The 21,520-nt window shown below is 38.1% G+C and overlaps 1 protein-coding gene and 3 non-coding genes across 5 annotated transcripts; all 4 read right to left on the reverse strand.

Moving 5' to 3' along the window:
• Window positions 1–1,298: 1,298 nt before the first annotated feature.
• RABGGTB (Rab geranylgeranyltransferase subunit beta) lies at window positions 1,299–9,419 on the reverse strand. 2 transcript variants are annotated; one of them, XM_043877479.1, is made up of 9 exons: window positions 9,362–9,410; window positions 8,247–8,354; window positions 7,409–7,606; window positions 6,150–6,255; window positions 5,278–5,330; window positions 5,086–5,196; window positions 4,283–4,408; window positions 2,437–2,586; window positions 1,299–1,886 (listed from the first exon to the last, which is right to left on the reverse strand). In XM_043877479.1, exons 1-9 carry the CDS (start codon window positions 9,362–9,364, stop codon window positions 1,746–1,748), a joined length of 996 nt encoding a protein of 331 aa, XP_043733414.1. In that variant the 5' UTR covers window positions 9,365–9,410; the 3' UTR covers window positions 1,299–1,745. The 2 variants fall into 2 exon arrangements, with proteins under 2 accessions (XP_043733414.1, XP_043733415.1); XM_043877480.1 differs by lacking the exon at window positions 4,283–4,408 and having other exon boundaries at window positions 9,362–9,419.
• On the reverse strand, window positions 7,191–7,262 carry LOC122678543. Its single transcript, XR_006336201.1, has one exon. It is a non-coding gene; the product is annotated as a small nucleolar RNA SNORD45 (small nucleolar RNA).
• On the reverse strand, window positions 7,894–7,976 carry LOC122678542. The gene has a single exon (XR_006336200.1). It is a non-coding gene; the product is annotated as a small nucleolar RNA SNORD45 (small nucleolar RNA).
• Window positions 8,515–8,593, reverse strand: LOC122678541. Its single transcript, XR_006336199.1, has one exon. It is a non-coding gene; the product is annotated as a small nucleolar RNA SNORD45 (small nucleolar RNA).
• Window positions 9,420–21,520: the final 12,101 nt, after the last annotated feature.

The following is a 21,520-nucleotide window of genomic DNA, read 5'->3' on the forward strand; positions in this document are numbered from 1 at the left end:
TAGTATTTCCCAGTTCAGTTCACTCAGTCTTGGCAACCCCATGGACTGTGGCATGCCAGGCCTCCCTGTCCATCACCAACTCCCAGAGTTTACTCCAACTCATGTCCTTTGAGTCGGTGATGCCATCTAACCATCTCATCCTGTGTCGTCCCCTTCTCCCACCTTCAATCTTTCCCAGCATCAGCAGCTTTCAAATGAGTCAGCTCTTCGCATTAGATGGCCAAAATATTTCAGCTTTAGCATCAGTCCTTCCAATGAATATTCAGGACTGATTTCCTTTAGGATGGATTGGTTGGATCTCCTTGCAGTCCAAGGGACTCTCAAGAGCCTTCTCCAATGCCACAGTTCAAAAGCATCAATTCTATGCTCAGCTTTCTTTATAGACCAACTGTCACATCCATACATGACTACTGGAAAAACCATAGCTTTGACTAGACGGACCTCTGTTGGCAAAGTAATGTCTCTGCTTTTTAATATGCTGTCTAGGTTGGTCATAACTTTCCTTCCAAGGAGTAAGCATATTTTAATTTCATGGCTGCAGTCACCATCTGCAGTGATTTTGGAGCCCAAAAAAATAGTCTCTCACTGTTTCCCTATCTATTTGCCATGTGATGGGACCAGATGCTATGAGTCTCTTAAATACAGACACAGTAATTCAACATGGCAGAGAAACCAGGAAAAAATACTCTAGATACCATTAGATGTCCACTGCTGAATTCACTCAATTGTGAAATCAGATATACAATATGAAACCATTGCAGTCACCCACGTGCAGTGACTGTAGTACTCAAAACTTCCAATGATACCATTGTGTTCCATCCAATGACTTCCAAACTTTCAGAAACACTGGTAATTCATCCCAAACTTAGTGAACTGTCAAGAAACAATGCCAGACATTTCAATAACATAAAAGCAGACATTGCTCAATGTGTTAAGAGAAATCATCACTATTCACATGTAAAATTCTTTACTCTTAGGGTTATTATTGCAAACTTGCTTCAGCAAATTTCAACTTCCATCAAGAAAAACACTCACTAAAATACTTTTTCACCAAGAACACAAACATTAGTGTGATCTAATCTTTGTGAAAACAGGTTAAACAAACAAGAACACTGTGGCAAGTATCAGCTTGTATTTCCTTACTGGGCAGGAAAAAAATGCCAACAATCCCTTGGCATTCTGACATAAAATGTTAAAAAGTGAGTAAAGTGTAGTCCTGATTGCAATCCTCATCTTAGTGAATTCTCATCATTTACCTAAACCACTCTGTACCCAACTCATTAACCACAAGCATGAAATATTCCCAAATTTCAGCCATTTATTTTTGTTTCATCTTTTAATTCCTATACAGTTCATCAATTCTTTATCAGTAACATTCTCACTGACAAAGACCAATTTACATTAACTATAGTTATATATAACATATCAAGGGAGTACCCAGGAAAATCAGAACATAAGACTTCAGCTAAAGAGAGTTCAAGTTTGCTGTTATAAAGACATACAAGAAAACAAATACACTGAAGCATAAACAAAAACAATCAGAGTAACAACAGCATTCCAGAAGGAAAGATACAATAAAGATCTTAATTTACAATATGTATAATTATATAATTTATTAAAATTAACACAATTCATGTACAAAATATTAACATGGGAGTCACTAAGTTTGTTAAGCACTTCAACTACTGAAATGTTAAAACACAATAAAAACTATATTAACCAACTTCTCCATCAAGGGATCTAACCTAGCTCACTAGTTCAGGCTGAACATTCACTCTCCGAAGTACTTCTTCAGGCATGCAAAAAACAGGGCTAACAGGTTTAATCTGTTCTTCTCCCAAAAGTGACAATCCAGCAATTCCAAACAGAGTATGAAAAGGATCTACCTATTAAAAAATAAGAATTTATAGAATATTACAAAATGACAACTTCTAAAACCCTGCTTTTGAACAATGATTATACTGGAGCCCATTGCACTCTGTATTTAAATATTATCTTAAAATTTTCTGAAATAATGGTTTCAAACTGCACTTTTAAACAGAGGACTTGGCACACACACTCATTTCTTAGCAGTAAGTACTGTAAACGTGTTTCAGATCTTTCATACACTCTTGTGTGTGTGTCAGTCACTCAGTCACGTTCGCATCTCTGCGACCCCATGGACTGTAGCCTGCCAGGCTCCTGTCCATGGAATTCTGCAGGCAAGGATACTGTGACTGAACCTGGGTCTCCTGCATTGCAGGCAGATTCTGTACCATCTGAGCCACCAGAAAAGCACCTTAGTACACTTCTAAATGACATTTTAGAAGCATCCTTTCAAATTAACACTTGAAAATACTATCTGTTCCCCACCAATTCCTAGTTTTTGAACCCTTAGACTCTTAAGAGTAAAAACAACACTGAAAATTTTAACTGTTAAGTCATAAATATACTTGCCATATCTCCTGGCCTATCTGCGAATCCTCCTGTTTCTTCATCTTGACATGCTAGGATGAAACTGCGGAGTTTTTCTCTATCAATCCAATGAAGCCTTCCAATTATCTTTAGGGAAGCCAACACCCACCATGAATAGCATACATCTGGTAACTAGGAGGAAAAAGCCAGAAGTTGCCACAAATATTTTCTAAATACCTGGGGTGGGAGGGGAATCAAGGGATATATTGACAATGCAGTGTTTGAAACACTGAAATCCAAAAACTGCTTAGAATTAAAGGATAATCATTGGAAAAGAGATCAAATGCTTCATTCCACAGAACTAGAATGAGTATGCAGGCATGCTCAGTCACGTCTGACTCCGCAACCCCATGAACTGTAGCCCACCAGGCTCCTCTGTCCACGGAAATTTTCTGGCAAATACTGGAGTGGATTGCCATTTCCTTCCCTAGGGGATCTTCCTGAGCCAAGGATTGAACCCACATCTCCTGTGCTGCCTACATTGCAGGCAGATTCTTGATTCCACAGAAAACCATGCTAAATGTTTCAGTTTCAGTATTCACTGATAACCATCTATCCACCTTAATTTATGTATGAAATGAATGCTGACATCAGTCTCTTTTCCAAGAAACTGGTAGTAAGGCTTATAAGAACTATGGCAATATATGTTCCACTGCCATGGGTAGCATTTTCAATAAGTGCTGTCCAGGAAAGTATACAACTTAGTTTAAAAAAATAAAATCACCCTTGCTCCTCAAATCATAACTTAAATTCAGAAGACCCCACCTTACACTGAATTTCAACTAGATCCCAGGGTGATCCACAAGAACATTAAAAGCTGTGCTAGATTCTAAGTGCTATCCCCACCCTCACCCATTTCCTAATTATTGAAAAGTTGCCCAGATTTTTCAATGGATCTTAACTAGGTACCACTCGTGGTTTTTATTCAGAAGTAACAAGCAACAAAAATTACATAAAAATACAATGACCCAGAATAAAAGCATCAGTATGCTTTATCATATTTTAGCTCAAGGGCCCAAAGAACAGCTTTCAATATTTGTAAATGATTTTTAAAAATAGTATTGTGAAAGGAAAACCATTATGAAAGACATTAGTAATTTTAATAGAATACAACCACACCCATTGATTTTTTACTGTCTGGCAACAATGTTCTTCAGGGCAGCAGTGTAGTTGCAACAAGCTAATAGGGCAAAGGTAAAAATACTTACTATCTGGTCTTTACAGACCCAATTTAGAGTACATTGAGAGCTAAACAGAATTGAGTTTTTCTTTAAAAATAAAGATTTTAAATGAAAATGTTGTAATCCAGTTTTTTAAAAGAAATCTTTCTTCTGGCAAATCCATTATCCTTTCCCATCTGTAAGTGAGCATGGAGATTTCTATACAAGATCCAAGTGTTAATAGTGGCCTTTGATTCCCAGATATGCATAATGCACGACTGTGAGTCCCTGGTATAGTTTAAAGAAAAGTTTCATGTAGGTGAAAAATACAAGGCCTTCAGAAGGAATTTTATAAGTATAAATTTTAAGAATTTATACTATGAATACAAACATATTTTAAAGCCCAGAGTATTTGTCAAAGAAAATCAAAAAGTACCAGGCAACCTTTTCACGAGTGTCTTTTAAATGGACATCAGGATTAATAGGAATTTCAACTCTTGTTTTATTTTTGCCAAGAGCATTTTTAGAAGGTTCAACTAAATTTTGCAAAGTATTAAAGTAAAAAACCTCATTATCAATTTGTAAGAGCAATATTACAAAACAAAAGGGAAAAAAGCAGTCCTCATTCAAGTTTATAAAATTTAAAGATTAACCTTAAGAAACAATACCTTCTCTGGCCTTCCATTGAGTCCGCCTGATGGAAGCTGTCGTTCACAAAGCCACCAACCGAGTAAATCAGAATTTACTTGGTGCAACTGACTAGTAATAGCCAAGAATCCTGTGCAACAATAGATCTAAAATTACAGACATAAAGTACATGTGTATAATAGTTTTTCAACAGTAACACTGATTAAAAAAAACTTTATTAAAGCTCCATTCTCTATCTAAAAATTTGCTGACAGTAAGAATAGCAACAAACATCACGTAATTACTTGAACAAATCTGAAGCATACTACTAGGATCCAACTCTGCAATGAAAGACTACCATCAGTTTTTTCATGGCTAAGAGCAAACTGTTTGACAATTATTTACATATACAACATCCTCTAACACAGGTGTTCAGGATAGGGAGATACAGAATGTTTTTTATCTGCTTACTTAAAATTAAGAAGAGAATGGCAACCCACTCCAGTCTTCTTGCCTGCAGAATTCCACGGACAGAGGAGCCTGGGGGGCTATAGTCCATGAGGTGGCAAAGAGTTGGACATAACTGAGTGACTAACACACACACGTAAGAACTAATAGAAAATCAAAATATATTTCTGGTAATTACAAAACTACTTATGTTTATCTGGCCAGATGATTTCACCAACAGGAGACTCAAAGTCAGCAACTGTAAAAATGCCTTCCTCAAGCAGCAATTAAGCATTTCTTATTTTCTACATTCAGTCAAATAAACTTGCTATTTTCCAGTTACACTGGTCATCCCTTCAAAACTGACACTCCATTTTAATCTGGATTAATGAATTACCTGCCCGGCATGGGATTCAGAACCTGGTCTGCAACCAAATCCACCATCAAAGTTCATACATGATAAAACAAATTCAATTGCCTTTTCCACATTAATAGCATCCAACTTCCCCTGTAAACAGAAAACATGCCTATTAAGTTCCAGAATAATCATCAAAAGTTAATCATTTCCAATACAACATTTGAAACTTACCAATAGTGCCAAAGTTGCCACCGCACAAAAAGAGAATCTTGTATCAATTTCTCCTAAAAATAAAGAAAACCAAAGCATTATGTGTTATCAGAGACTTCTAATCATATTACATAAAGTTAATTAAAAAGCTCTGTACAACTACCATAGTAGTATTTCCAAAAGTTCATGCCTAACATGTACTTCCACTGTCCAGGAGGAAAACTACATCTGAAGTATATATTCACTTACTTTACTTCTAAGGAAACTAAGTACTAAAAATGGCTTTGTCAAAAGTACTGTGAACTAATTGCTTACAGAGCGCCCAGAAAGATAAGGTAACTAGTTAATTTCTAAGAATGATAATAAACTTACCCTATTATATAAAGGTAGATTTTCACATCCCATGAAGCAGCTGGTCTCTCCGGCCTGCACTGTATTCAGCCCTAAAGCAGAGATTATCTAGATTTATCAAGTAAAATACTACTCCCTCCCCTCCACTCAAATATTCAGTAATTTTGTAAAGTTTTTTTAAAAATTATTTTCCCCTTGCCAGTTAAGTTTTTAAAAAACTTTACAAAGCCACCAAATACTGGGGAAAAAAGTTTCACCTACCTTATCTTTTAGACTTGCCCTCTCTGTTCCAGTACTCCTGTATGCTGCTATAACTAGCACAGTGCATGCTGGAACTTCCAGCAGACCATTAATTCCAGTTAGACCAGCTGCTTAGTGGGACCTGAAAAAATGAAAAACTTATAATCTCCTTATAAACTATTAGCAAAGCTCCCAATTCATTATATTTTAAAACCTGCAGCCAAGCTTATTACTGTGATAAACACCAAAGCAAAACATTTTTATATCGGTATTCTAGGTGCCATGGATTAAAGTGACATTACCCCAAATATCTCCAGCAAAAGAACCATCTTCTTTCTGTAGACTCTGAACATATTCCACAACTTTATTTATGTCAATAACATTAATACTATCATAGAGAGTAAGTATCTGTAACAGAAACAAACCATGGTAAGTAGATACCTCGCCACTGGTCAGTCTGTTCCAATGATGATGTTCTCAACTAATGATGTCCTTTTGTCTACACACCTTAAAAACTTTTCTCAAATATGCAATTCTATTACGGAGTAAAATTATAGGTATTACCAACAAGTCTTTAACCACTGTTAACATTGAGACTCATTTATGATACTTATATAGACTTTAAGGGTTTTATTTGTGAATCTTCACAAATAATCAAAATCAAAGCTAACTCCAGATGGACATTCCTGGTGGTTCAGCAGTTAAGATTCAGTGCTTTCATTGCCTTGACCCCGGTTCAATCTCTGGTCAGGGAACTAAGATCCCAGAAGCCAGAGTGAGGCCAAAAAAAAATTTTTTTTTTTTTAATTTTTAAAAAGTCAACTCCATAGTAAAGAGCAAAGTCATGAAATGGCAGAGTAAAAAAGTAGGGAACCGGAACCGAAGGCAGCTTGGCATTTCCAGAAATCAGATGAGAAGATGAAACTAAAGGGAGGAAACGGCCAGGCCATGTAAGAAAGCAAATGCCATGCAGGAAGTCTGACCAATACAAAAAAAAAGGTGAATGAAGGAGGCTTCTACACATATTGTACACAGGCTTCGAGCAGTTTATATAATCCATTATGCTATGTACTGTTCTCTGAATGAATAAGTTCCAAGTGACAAACCTTTAGAATATCCTACCTGCTTTAAAAAATGTTTTGTATCATCAGGTTAAGACTTACATGTTTTCTATCGGGATAGGGTACAAATCTACTGGGATAGGGTAGGTCATGCTGTACAATAAATAAATCACATTTCAGTGCCTTAACACCACAAGAATTTTTCTTGCTCAAAAAAAAAAAATCTTCCACTTAGTGACTTCCAGACATTTACATATATGTAAGATAAACATTTTACCGTCCAAGGTCTCAGTGCCATTTTAGAATTTACATCAACTTTGGATTCAGCTAATACATGCCATCCCATCATTGACCTTGCTTTGAAACAGATCTCATTTGAAAACATATGGATAATTTTTTACATAGATACGGATTTTGTCACCTTTCTGATCCCTATTTTCAATTCTTTCTCAAGTAAGAGAATACACTACCAAGACTACTGAATTTTCATTAGTATTTACCTGAACAGCACTAAGAGTATACAAAAGATGAGGATCATGTCCAATACTAGCACTTATTCCACCACACTCATGTTGACAAGACTTAATAAACGTCAGAATTTCTTCTCTATTCATGCGATGTAGTTGTCCCATGAGATCCATTACGGTCAAACCCCAATAGATGCCACTCATTCTCAAATATTCAGACATGCAATATTCCTAAAACACAGAAATTACTTTAATGTGTCAGTCTGAACTGATGTCAGTTTAAAGATACGCAACACAGAAGCTAAATACCCACACTGTCATATGGCTCTAACAACTCCATAGCTGCCGATTATTTATGGGAATTCATTAGTACGAGATGCTTCCCAACATGGTAAATAATTCAGCTCTTTCTATACTACAGGGGAAAATATTTACTTCTAATTAAGCTGTTTAATTCAGTTTTTCCTAAGGTTCCGAGAGATGAAAACTGGGAACATTCTTCAAGGTAAAACTTTTTCAAGGTCTCAGCGTAATTCTAGAGCTTAAGTGTTATTACACATCACCATAAACTCAGGTAATACATGCCAACACATCATTGACCTTGAAAGTATTAGCTCAACTACAAAAATAGAAATTATTCGCTACCTCAAAATTCTTATTTATCTGGCAGGAAGGTAATCTACTTTGTCTGCCAAAGCCTCTTAATAATTATTGGTAAGAATCAAGGTTAACTCCCATGGCTGCTCAACCACAGACATCAGTTCCTGGTAGGCAGGAGGTGGAAACCATTTTTAAGAAATACAAACCATCCTGACCAAATGATTTGACACGCTTAAAAAATAAAAACTTTTCAACACAAAAGTATACATACGTAGTCATCTTTCTTTGAGCCATAGGATGCAATATAATCTGCATGCTTCTCCAGTAACAGGGTGTCAGGTGCATCTGACTTAATGATAACATCCTTCTGCGGTGTACCCTTTCACATACAAGACATTTCATAAATTTTTATCTTTTAATGTTTGACCCCAGAGCATACATTTCAATTTCATCTTATTTCATCTTGCCATATAGAAGCCTTCAAGTTTAAAAGCAGCTGACTAAAAAGAACTAAAGCTTTCATAGTTTCAGGTATTCTTCAGGTCTCAGAGTAATTCTAGAGCTAAAGTAGTAATAATCAACTTTAGATTCAGAATACATGCCAGCTCATCATCGACCCAATAAACTACCGTCCTCGTCTCGGCTGAAAAGTAAAACAGACTCAAAATTTTCAACTTACGGTTTACACGTGGCAGAAAACAAGATAAAGCATTAAATAAGAACCTATCTGTCCCATAATTTGCAGTTGAGTTCTTTAGTGAGATTTCATTAATCTTAAAAACTCAGGTTTCAAAGCACCTTCCATGCACGCCAACAGTTATTTATCAAGCTAACGATTCTTTTCCGGATTTAGTCTTAAGTTTCTGTATTTGCAACAAGCCCCCAGGTGGTGATTGTTGTTGCTCTAGTTCGGCACATTCCTCAGCTACATCTTTGTGACTGAGGCTTCATTTAAGTAGTTCAAGATCATTACCAATAAGAAGGAAGCAGTTAATTTCCTTCATATCCCATTAAAACTTACTGGAACGAGACCATACCATCAACAATTCCAAAGATTTCGAGCCATATATACACGGCTATACGGAAGGTAAGAACTAACCGGCTTTTGTGGGGGAGCGGGGGGATTAAGAAATAAGGTCGTCGAACCGAGTCCCGCCCGATAGCAGGAAGTCCGGCCGCAACTGCACCCGCGAGATCTGCAGAAAACGCTGAGTAACACTTCACATCGTCTGAGCCCTCAAAATACCTTCCAAGGCCTGTGTCTTACCCCAATCATTCTCCAACACTAAGAAAACAACCCACTAGTGACTAAAGAGCTTAAATATTACCCTATACATTCTCCTACGGGCACATCTAGACAGCAATACAAAACACGTCCACACTCACCATGACTGAGAGCGAAAAGAGAGCTTAACTCGTCAGTGGGCGGATTTAGGAGGCAAGCGCCTGCGCAGAAGCGCTCCTCAGGCCCCCTCTCCGCCCCGACATAGCTGACCACCGTTCTCGCCTGAAGGAAGCAGCAGTTCCGCGCCTGCCCTAGGACCCCATCGACTGCTCATAGCTGTCCTCGCTGCCTGCGCGGAAAGTCTCTGGCGCCAATTTTCTCCTCTCATTATCTCCGCAGTTTTAAGAGTTTTAAGTAATATTTAGGGCTTCGCTAAATACTACACAATAAACTGTGGAAAATTCTGAAGGAGATGGGAATACCAGACCCCCTGACCTGCCTCTTCAGAAACCTGTATGCAGGTCAGGAAGCAACGGTTAGAACTGGACATAGAACAACAGACTGGTGCCAAATAAGAAAAGGAGTATGTCAAGGCTGTATATTGTCACCCTGCTTCTTTAACTTATATGCAGAGTACATCATGAGAAATGCTGGGCTGGAGGAAGCACAAGCTGGACTCAGATTGCCGGGAGGAATATCAATAATCTCAGATATGCAGATGATACCATCCTTATGGCAGAAAGTGAAGAGGAACTAAAAAGCCTCTTGATGAAAGAGGAGAGTGAAAAAGTTGGCTTAAAGCTCAACATTCAGAAAACTAAGATATGGCATCTGGTCCCATCACTTCATGGCAAATAGATGGGGAAACACTGGCTGACTTTATTTTGGGGAGCTCTAAAATCACTGCAGATGGTGATTGCAGCCATGAAATTAAAAGATGCTTACTGCTTGGAAGGAAAGTTAATACCAACCTAGACAGCATATTAAAAAGCAGAGACATTACTTTGTCCACAAAGATCCATCTAGTCAAGCCTATGGTTTTTCCAGTAGTCATGTATGGAAAGTAGTCAAGTGAGAGTTGGACTCTATAAAGAAAGCTGAGCGTGGAAGAATTGATGCTTTTGAACTGTGGTATTGGAGAAGACTCTTGAGAGTCCCTTGGACTGCAAGGAGTTCCAACCAGTCCACCCTAAAGGAGATCAGTACTGGGTATTCTTTGGAAGGACTGGGGCTGACGCTGAGACTCCAATACTTGGCCACCTGATGTGAAGAGCTGACTCATTTGAAAAGACCCTGATGCTGAGAAAGATTGAGGGCAGGAGGAGAAGGGGACGACAGAGGATGAGATGGTTGGATGACATCACCGACTCAATGGACATGCGTTTGGGTAGACTCCGGCAGTTGGTGATGGACAGGGAGGCCTGGTGTGCTGCAGTTCATGGGGTCGCAAAGAGTTGGACACGACTGAGCGACTGAACTGGAACTGGAAATACTACTTTAAAGAATCCACCTGCAATACAGGAGACCCAGGTTACATCCCTGGGTTGGGAAGATCCCCTGGAGAAGGGAATGGCAACTCATTCCCATATTCTTGCTTGGAGAATCCCATGGACAGAAGATCCTGTCTGGCTGCAGTCCATGGAGTTGCAAAGAGTTGAATGGGACTGAGCAACTAACACTTACTTACCAGGAATTGAGGGGCTTCCTAATCTGCCTGTAATGCGGGAGACCTGGGTTCGATCAGTGGGTCTGGAAGATCCCCTGGAGAAGGAAATGGCAACCCATTCCAGTATTCTTGCCTGAAAAATCCCATGGATAGAGGAGCCTTTCTGGCTATAGTCCACAGGCTCGCAAAGGGTCTGACTCAGCTTAGCACACATACATACATGGCTTCCCAGGTGGCACTAGTGGTAAAGAACCTGCCTGATGCAGGAAACAAGAGACTGGGATTGATCCCTAGGTCAGATAGATACCCTGGAGCAGGGCATGGCAACTGACTCCAGTGTTCTTGCCTGGAGAAAGCCCATGGACAGAGGTGACCTACATTTTAAGTAGGTCATGATCATTACCAATGAGAATGACGTAGTTAATTTCCTTCATATCTCATTATGATATCCCATACAGTTCATAGGGTCTAAAAGAGTCTGACAGAACTGAAGCGACTAAGCTAATAATATTTAAACAGTGGAATAACTTTTAAGAACTCGTTTATACTTGAGACTCTTTGAAGATCTGAAACGGACAGTAATTAACAGAGTTGCATGTAGTTAGTTCAGTTCAGTTCCGTTCAGTTCCGTTCAGTCGCTCCGTCTTGTCCAACTCTTTGTGACCCCATGAACCGCAGCACACCAGGCCTCCCTGTCCATCACCAACTGCCGGAGTCTACCCAAACCTATGTCCATTGAGTCGGTGATGCCATCCAACCATCTCATCCTCTGTCGTCCCCTTCTCCTCCTGCCCTCAATCTTTCTCAGCATCAGGGTCTTTTCAAATGAGTCAGCTCTTCACATCAGGTGGCCAAGTATTGGAGTCTCAGCGTCAGCCTCAGTCCTTCCAAAGAATACCCAGTACTGATCTCCTTTAAGATGGACTGGTTGGATCTCCTTGCAGTCCAAGGGACTCTCAAGAGTCTTCTCCAATACCACAGTTCAAAAGCATCAATTCTTCCACGCTCAGCTTTCTTTAGAGTCCAACTCTCACATCCATACATGACTACTGGAAAAACCATAGCCTTGACTAGATGGACCTTTATGGACAAAGTAATGTCTCTGCTTTTTTTTTTTTTAATGTCTCTGCTTTTTATTTTATTTTTTTTATGTCTCTGCTTTTTAATATGCTGTCTAAGTTGGTCATAACTTTCCTTCCAAGGAGTAAGTGTCTCTTAATTTCATGGCTACAATCACCATCTGCAGTGATTTTGGAGCCCAGAAAAATAAAATCAGCCACTGTTTCCACTGTTTCCCCATCTATTTGCCATGAAGTGATGGGACAGGATGCCATGATCTTAGTTTTCTGAATGTTGAGCTTTAAGCCAACTTTTTCACTCTCCTCTTTCACTTTCATCTTGTAGTTAAGTGTTCAGTAAGTGTTTTGGGGTGAATGTTCATGAAATGTTCACATTCCCCTCCTGTTTGCCTTGGCCATTACAGTTGAGTCTCTCACCTACTCCTCCCACTTCTTTGGGAGGTACTGGTATCTGAAATATTTGGTACTTACCTTCAACAAAGAAACACCCAGTTTCCTTTTAGGAGCTTTCCACAGAATTTAGTTTTGCTAGGTGTGATCACACAGCTGTTATCAATTCTTGTTTCTCACGACTGTCATACTTAAGCACTTTTGGCACCCATTAGAGTATACTGGCACCCCCACATCCTTAAAATTTCTTTCATTCAATAATGATTTGGAGAAAGGTTCCTGACACAGTGACGTATGTGGGTTATCAATAACTGAGAGAGTGTTGAATCTACTGTTATAATAGAGTTTGTTATTTCTCCCTGTTGATATTTGTTGATATTTCAGCTTATAGTTTGAGGGTCCTTTACTAAATGCATATAAGTTGGATGAGTTGAGACTTTTTTCATTAAGTGATGGCTGTCTCTACCCCTAATATTTTTTTATTTTAAAAAGTCTGCCTTGTTAAATAGTGTGCATACCTGCCAAATGGCTTCAACTCTTGAGACCCAATGGACTATAACCTGCCCATGAGATTTCCCAGGCAAGAATACTGGAATGGGTTGCCATGCCCTCATTCAGGGGATCTTCCCAACCCTGGGATGGAACCTTCATCTTCTGCATTGTCAGGTCGGTTCTTTACTATAAGTGCCACCTGGGAAGCCTTGGTTAAATAATGCTGATGAAAAATTAATTATGGAGATTTTTATTCAAGACAAATTACAACGCAAGAAGAGCATATCAGAAAACTTTGAGAACTGTTTCTCAGCTAGAAGTCTAGACACAGTTGTATAAGTTTTTTTGAGATGAATGACTGTACACCAAATGACATTATTGACAGTTTACTCAACCCAAGTCTCATAGTTGTGGTAGGTCATGTGACCCCCTTACAAGACCAAGAAGGAACGTTATTTTTAAGAAGTCGTCTTGTTGATGCTGGGAGAATGTTACTCTTTATGGCTGAGCAGGTATGCCTGCTAAGGCGGGGAGGTTTGGTCAAGGCATAATGCACAGGCACAACACAATGAGAGGAGAGAAGAGGCCAAAGGACAAAGAATTTTTTTATGTTTAAAATTTTCTTGTCTTGCCATATTATATGAACTTTATTTCACAATAGTAATGTAATTTCTCTAGCTTTCTTTTGCCTCTAAATCAGATCAGAGAGGAATGTTCTAGAGTGAGAGAAACCAAGGGAGAGAGGAGGAGGTCAAATCTCTTGGGAAAAGCAATGCTCAGTATAAGAATAACACAAGCATTAGATCCAAAAAGTAACATTCAGATCAAGTCAATAACTGCTGAAACAATGAAAAGTAAGCCCCTCTTCCTATTTACAAAGTCGTTCATCAAATATGTATTATGCCAAATAGAATGTGCCAAATATTATTCTAGGTTCTGGGAGTACAATGGTGAGCAACATGGAAATATATGTAGGGAGCGTATGTTCTAGCAATTCTTGAAATTACATTCAGCAATTCTATTGCTAGCTATTTATCCTCAAGATATACTCCCTTGGGTGTGAAGTGACTTATGTGCAAAAATATTCATAGCAGCAGTCATTGTAATAACAGAAAACTGCAAATATTTTAACTATCAAAAGTTAAATAAACTATGGTGTATTCATTATGCAGCCATTAAAAATGATACAGAAGCTCTGCAAACACTGTTCTGGAAAGATATACAAAGTATGTTAAGTGAAAACAAAACCAGAATGTACCATTTGCTACTATCTGTGTGGGAAACGGGGGGAAATGTGTGGATATATTTGGGAAAGCACAAACCAAAGAGCTGCCTACTGGAGGAGAAATGTGTGGCTGTAGACAGGATTTAAGGAAAGCTTTTCACTAAACTGGGTTGGACCCCTGGGTTGGGGAGATCCCCTGGAGAAGGGAAAGGCTACTCACTCCTGTATTCTGGCCTGGAGAATTCCACAGACTGTATAGTCCACCGGGTGGCAAAGAGTCAGACACGGCTGAGCGACTTTCATTTTTCACTGAATACTCTGATACTTTTGAAACTTTGTATGTTTTACCTCTTCAAAAGTAAAAATATCTCCCCTGCAAAGAAAAGTGTGGTGTCCAACTCTGCAAGGCCATGGACTGTAGCCTGCCAGGCTTCTCTGTCCATAATTCTCCAGGCAAGAATACTGGAGTGGGTAGACATTCCCTTCTCCAGAGAATTTCCCAACCCAGTATATCAACCCAATTATCAAATTCTCCCAATTATCAGAATCTCCCAATCCAGAATCTCGAACCCAGGTCTCCCACATTGCAGGCTGATTCTTTACCATCTGAGCCACCAGGGAAGCCTACACACACACACACACACACACACACACACACACACACACACACACACACACACACACACACACACACACACACACACACACACACACACACACACACACACACACACACACACACACACACACACACACACACACACACACACACACACACACACACACACACACACAAAAGCACTAGTGGTAAAGAATCTTCCTGCCAATGCAGGAAACGCAGGAGATGCGGGTGCATCTATGGACATAGTTTCGTTAGCATTCAATATATAAACTGTTTCTAGTTTTTATAATGTCATGGAATAGCATTTCCAGGAAACAACAGTATCATATTTTACCTAAGATTTCACTGACTATAAGAAACACCCCAATTGCCAAGACATCAAATGTAGAAAAAAAATAGCCAATGGCTAGTAACAAAATTTATCCAGATTTCTGAGATATTAAATTTTAAAATATGCCTTTGGAATCAATGAAACATAGTAACTGAGTTGTTCATTTTTTAAATTGAAGTATAAATTATTTACAATGTTTTAAGTCTACAGCATAGTGATTCAGTTATATATTTATATGTGCGTATGTATATATATATATGCACATGTATATCCTTTTTCAGGTTGTTTTCCATTATAGGTTATTACAAGATATTGAGTATAGTTCCCTGTGCTATAGTAGTGTGTATGTGTTAATCCCAAACTCCTAATTTATCTCCACCACCTCCTTCCTTCGTTACCCCTTTAGTAACCATAATTTGTTTTCTGTGTCTGAGTCTGTTTGTCTTTTGTAAATAAGTTCATTTGCATCTTTTTAGATTCCACATATAAGTGATATCATATAATTGTCTTTGTTTGACTCACTTCACTTAATATAGTAATCTCTAGGTCCATCCATGTTGCTGAAAGTGGCATTACTTCATTCTTTCATTGGACTTCCCAGGTGCCACAGTGGTAAAGAATCCTCCTGCCAGTGCAGGAGACACAGGAGACAAGGTTTGGATCTCTGGCTTGGGAAGATCCTCTGGAGTAGGAAATGACAGCCCACTCCAGTGTCTTGCCTGGAAAATCCCATGGACAGAGGATCCTGAAGGGCTATGGTCCATGGGGTCACAAAGAATTGAACATGAGATTGACTGAGCATGCCCACAGTATTCCATTGTGTGTGTGTATGTGTGTATATATATACATGTATGTATGTATAGCACATTATCTTGATCCATTCATCTGTCAGTAGACATTTAGGTTGCTTCTATGTCTTGGCTATGAGTCATTTATTTCTGAAATAGCAAATGTAGAAGTAGAATATTACATGCTCCAGGCTCCATATTACACTTGCAAAATTTTATTACCTTGTATACATTTTATGACATCCCTGATTTTCTTATTCCCCCCTTTTTGGATTCAGTTTAAGCAAATGAAATCTTGTCTAAAGTTTTTAAATTGCAGGGCTTCTTAACTAAGTAGTTCCAATAAGAAAAGAAATTCTGGATAGGAAAGATGCAGTGTATAAGGACTAGAATTCTGGAACTATTTAAGAGAAGCCTTTTAAATTGAAAATGAAATATTTAAAAGTGTAAAATCCTGTCCTCAATTATAAAAGAAGAAGTACTGAGACATCTAGGTTTAAAGGTTTAAATTGGTTGCTGGAAATTGGATTTAATATATTATTGGTTCCCTCCTTTATTAATAATTACATAAAAATTTTGACATGTGTTCATCTTACATTTATATATATCATGATTTTACTATTTTGAAAATTATACATTTGCCTTGATACCCATGTACACTGAACATATAAAGCCAAGTAAACTGCATTGCTTGAGAATGGCACCTCAAGATCTACTTAAGCCAGGGCAGTTCTTTTCTTGGCTCTCACGGTGATTTGCTTGGCTCTCACAGCCACTCCATGTGGCAATAGGGTCTTAACTGTTTTGGACCTTAATGTAGGTTTTGCCTGCCTTACTGCTTTTATGTCTTATTTTTGTTTCTGTTTCAGGCATAGTTCATAATTTAATCTCATTGGTAGCAATGATTGAGACAATGTTTTTATGACCCATTCATCTCGGTCTACTATAGAAGCCTATTTTCTCATGGATGAGAGACAACAGAGAATCTTGTTTATCCACTCTTGTCTGTGTGTGAAAGCAGAGCCAATCAGCTAAGAATTTAGAGCCCACGGAAAAGGTAAACAACAACTTTGAGATCTGGACTGGTAAGTTTACTTTTGGCCTGTGGCTGAAGTTACTGTCGATCTGAAACTTTTAAGTTCTCAATGTGTATGCATTTAATTGAGGAAGGCTTTGACCTCTTATTTATGAAGTACCTTCCCACTTCTGGGCAGTGTAAACTAATAAATCAGATTATTCCTCAGATTAAGGAACTCTGTTCTGATTGGTTTATAGAGATAAATAGGCACTTGTATAAATGGATTAGTCCCCAGATTAACAGAAAAAAAATTTTAATTGTAGTGCTTTGCATGAGGTAGACTTCAAAGGAAAACAATCATTCTGATAGAAACTACTAGCTTAGAAACATTTTAAAAAATTCATGTTCACATAGTAAGAATTTGTTCTCGAATGTGAAAATGCATAGTGAAAGACATACTTCAGGACTGTGAATTTTATTTGCCTTGGTGTGTAATACTTGAGTCTGAAAAACACTGAAAGGTGCTAAAATTTTGGCAAAGTTCATTCGGTTTTATGGGACTTGCTTAGGAAAATAAAATATTCCTCTTTACCTTCTTCCTAGATAGCAGAGATTTTGTCTTACTAGAATATATTTTCTGTATTCTATATGTTTTAATTTTAATGTCTTACTTATTTTTTTTAAAAAGGAAATGAAGCTTCCTCATTTGAGAAACAAAGTTCCATACAATCATGTTATATTTTTCTGTACTTGTTATTATTTATTTCCCCTTTGACCAAATAGATACACAAGTGTTCCTTCTCAGGTACCTATAAGCCTATCTTAAGTAATCAGGTCATTTCTGACATCTCTTGATTTTGCCTTCTCAAAATATATACATCTCTTGATTTTGCCTTCAAGGTTAAATATTGAATCTACAAAAATAAAATTTTCAGGATATATTTTACATCTCAATGTATATTTGAAATTTCCTGGAGGAGAAGGGTTGGGAGACTGGAAAATAGAAAATTTATTTTTTCACCTCGTAAAAAGAAAGATATTTGAAATAATTAAGTTTATTTCATATGCTCCATATTTTGTATTTTACCAGCACCATACTTAGGGAGCTTTATAGAAAAATTTGGTAAGTATATCAGATCAACTCAGCCTTCCATAGCTTAAAGTTGTCTAGGTAAAATGTTATTAATATAAAAATTAAATAAAAAATAATAAAAATATTATTAATATAAATATGTCCAAAATTGAGAAGGCCCTGGAGATTTGTCAATGCTCTTATTTCCCTCAGGGGAAGTAATGGTTAGATTCTTATGAAATAGTTATGCACTGTAAAGATTTTCACTAATTTCTATTCTGATTATTGTCTTACTATCTGATTATATTATATATATTTGATTATGACATATCTGATTATATTATTGGGTATAGTAATTAACTGTAGCTCTCAGTCTTGGTTTTTGGTATTTGATTGAATGCTTCTGTCCCCACACAAATTCATATGTTGAAATCTGAATCCCCAGTATGATGGTATTAGGAAGTGGGGCCTTGAGGTAATTAGGTCATAAGAGTAGAGTCTTCAGGAATGGGATTAGTGCCCTTATCAAAGGGACCGCAGAGAGCTCTCTCACCCTAATTTTGCCTTGTGAAGATACAAGGAATTAGAATTCTGTCTGCAATGCAGAGAGGGCAAAAATCTTGATCTTAGACTTCCTAGCCTCTAGGACTGTGAGAAATAAGTTGTTGTTTAAACCACTTGGTCCATGGTGTCAACAGAAAAAAACATACAACATAAAAGCTGTGAGTTGCACTGATCAGATTGGCCACCATCAAAAAGTCTACAAACAATAAATGCTGGAGATGGTGTGGAGAAAAGGGAACCCTCTTACACTGTCAGTGGAAATGCAAACTGGTACAGCCACTATGGAGAACAGTGTGGAGATTTCTTAAAAAAACTGGAAATAGAACGACCATATGACCCAGCAATCCCACTGGGTTGTATGCTAGGCATACACACCAGGGAAACCAGAACTGAAAGAGACTCATGTACCCCAATGTTCATCGCAGCACTGTTTACAATAGCCAGGACATGGAAGCAACCTATATGTCCATCAGCAGATGAATGGATAAGGAAGCTGTGGTACATATACACCATGGAATATTACTCAGCTTTAAAAAGAATGCATTTGAGTCAGTTCTAATGAGGTAGATGAAACTGGAGCCTATTATACAGAGTGAAGTACGTCAGAAAGAGAAACACCAATACAGTATATTATATGGAATTTATAGAATTTAGAAAGATGGTAATGATGATCCTATATGCAAGACAGGAAAAGAGACACAGATGTAAAGAATAGACTTTTGGACTCTGTAGGAGAAGACAAGGGTGGGATGATTTGAGAGAATAGCACTGAAACATGTATATTACCATATGCAAAATAGATGACCGGTGCAAGCTTGATGCATGAAGCAGAGCACTCAAAGCCGGTGCTCTGGGACAACTCAGAGGGATGGAGGTGGGGATGGAGGTAGGAGGCGGGTTCAGAATGGGGGAACATACGTGCACCCAAGGCTGATTCATGTCAGTGTATGGCAGAAACCATCACAATATTGTAAAGTAATTATCCTCCAATTAAAATAAATTAATTTTTTTTTAAAGCTGTGAGTTGAATTTACTCAGTGTCTTATGGAGGACTATAGCCTAGATGACAGCTTCTCAAATAACTCTGAGAAACTGTTCTGAAGGGGTAAGGAGGAAAGTCAGTATACATGTTATTTTGGTGAAAGGGGTATGTGCAACCAAGCACACATCTCCATAGAAAATTGCTGCTAGTCATGAGGAACAGATATTTTAGTTAATAGCTTTAGTGCTTTTCTAAGTATGAGAAGATGCAAGAACCCAGGATCATAAAAAATTTCTCCTGAAAATACCTATCTATCTAAAGGTCTGTTCTGGCAGTTTTCCCAAAGCATAGAGTGCTTCATTCTGTCCTAATTCCTTTCAGGTTGTGTTGAAGGTCAGTGACTACAGTGGCTAATAGCTTAATTTTTTTTTTTTAAATCTTTTTTAAACATTCTTTTCAGAGATGGAAATGGCAACTCACTCCAGTATTCTTGCCTGGAAAATTCCATGGACAGAAGAGCCTGGCAGGCTACCGTCCATGGGGTCGCAAATAACTGGAAACGAATGGGCGACTTTCACCAGCATTAATTTTTAATTGGAGGATAATTGCTTTACCATGTTCTGTTGGTTTCTGTCATATGTCAACATGAATCAGCCATAGGTATACAAATGTCCCCTCCCTCTTGAACCTCCCTCCAACCACCCACCCCATTCACCCCGCTAGGTTGTCACATAGCACCAGGTTGAGCTCCCTGCATGATATAGCAAATTCCCAGTAGGTACCTATTTTATCCATTATGGTAATGTATATATGTCAATGCTACTCTTTCAGTTTGTCCCCACCTTCTCCTTCCCACACTGTGTCCACAAGTCTATTCTCTATATCTGTGTCTCTATGCTGCCCTACTAAATAGCTTAATTCTTAACAGAACTGGATGGCAAGTGACATTTCTTTAGTTGGCAGCAGTATTGTTACAATAACCTGAATAACAGTTATTTGTAGTTTCTGTTTTATTCTAATGCTAGCTTGAAGGCTCTGCCTATAGTCCTACAGGTCAAAATTAGTGCATTCAGGAAGGGACAGTCTCAGAGCCTCATGGAAAGAATCAGGTACCTTGAACTATCAGCATATACATCAGAGAATAGTTTTGCGGGCACACATTTTCAAGTTGTCATAGACAGATTTCACACCATACCAGTGGATCCAATCAGGATTTCTAGAACTCTTTTGTCTTGAAGCAGAGAGCCTCTTGAAAGTAGTTTACTGATCCAAGATCCAACAGAACACTTATAGAGAACTTAATGGACTGAGGAGAGAAATTTAATCATGGCTACTTGTTTGGAATATTATTTATGCATGCAGCTGTTATGTTCTATTTTTATGGATATATGAGAAAACCCTTTTTAATTTTTAGGCTGTCTCATCTTCAGTTTAGTAGACTCTGCTTTTATAAACTGGAATTTTAAAATGGTATCTGTTTCTCACTGTTTCCCAGAATTTAGAAACATTTACTAAATCTCCTTACATTTCATGGCAGTATTCAAAAGGAATATTTATTCCTGTTTACCAGGATATAAGTAAACAAATTGATTGTGTAACTAAAGCCATCTCTGTCTGTGTCAGTAGCTCTGTTGTGTCTGACTCTTTTGCGATCCCATGGACTATCACCCACCAGGCTCCTCTGTTAATAGAATTCTCCAAGCAAGAATACTAGAGTGGGTTGTCATTTCCTACTCCATTTCCTACTTCCCAAGCCAGAGATCAAATTGCCAGCATCTGTGTTATCATAGAAAAACCAAGGGAATTCCAAAAAAAATCTACTTCTGCTTCATTGACTATGCTAAAGCTTTTGACTGTGTGGATCAAAACAAACTGTGGAAAAGTCTTAAAGAGATGGGACTAACAGATCACCTTACCTATCTCCTGAGAATCCTGTATGCAGGCCAAGAAGCAACAGTGAACTGGCTCAAAATTGGGAAGGGAGTACATCAAAGCTGTATATTGTCACCCTGCTTATTTATTTAACTTACATGCTGAGTACATCATGTGAAATGCCAGGCTGGATGATGCACAAGCTGGAATCAAGATTGC

This window comes from Cervus elaphus, chromosome 20 (assembly GCF_910594005.1).
Source record: "Cervus elaphus chromosome 20, mCerEla1.1, whole genome shotgun sequence".
Lineage (NCBI taxonomy): Eukaryota > Metazoa > Chordata > Mammalia > Artiodactyla > Cervidae > Cervus > Cervus elaphus.

Coding starts and splice junctions, on each gene's coding strand:
- RABGGTB (XM_043877479.1), bottom strand. Junction 5,331..6,149: donor TTTTGCTGGAGATATTTGGG/GTAATGTCACTT, acceptor CTTTATTTTTAG/GAGAAATTGATACAAGATTC. Junction 5,197..5,277: donor TGGCAACTTTGGCACTATTG/GTAAGTTTCAAA, acceptor TTCTGTTTACAG/GGGAAGTTGGATGCTATTAA.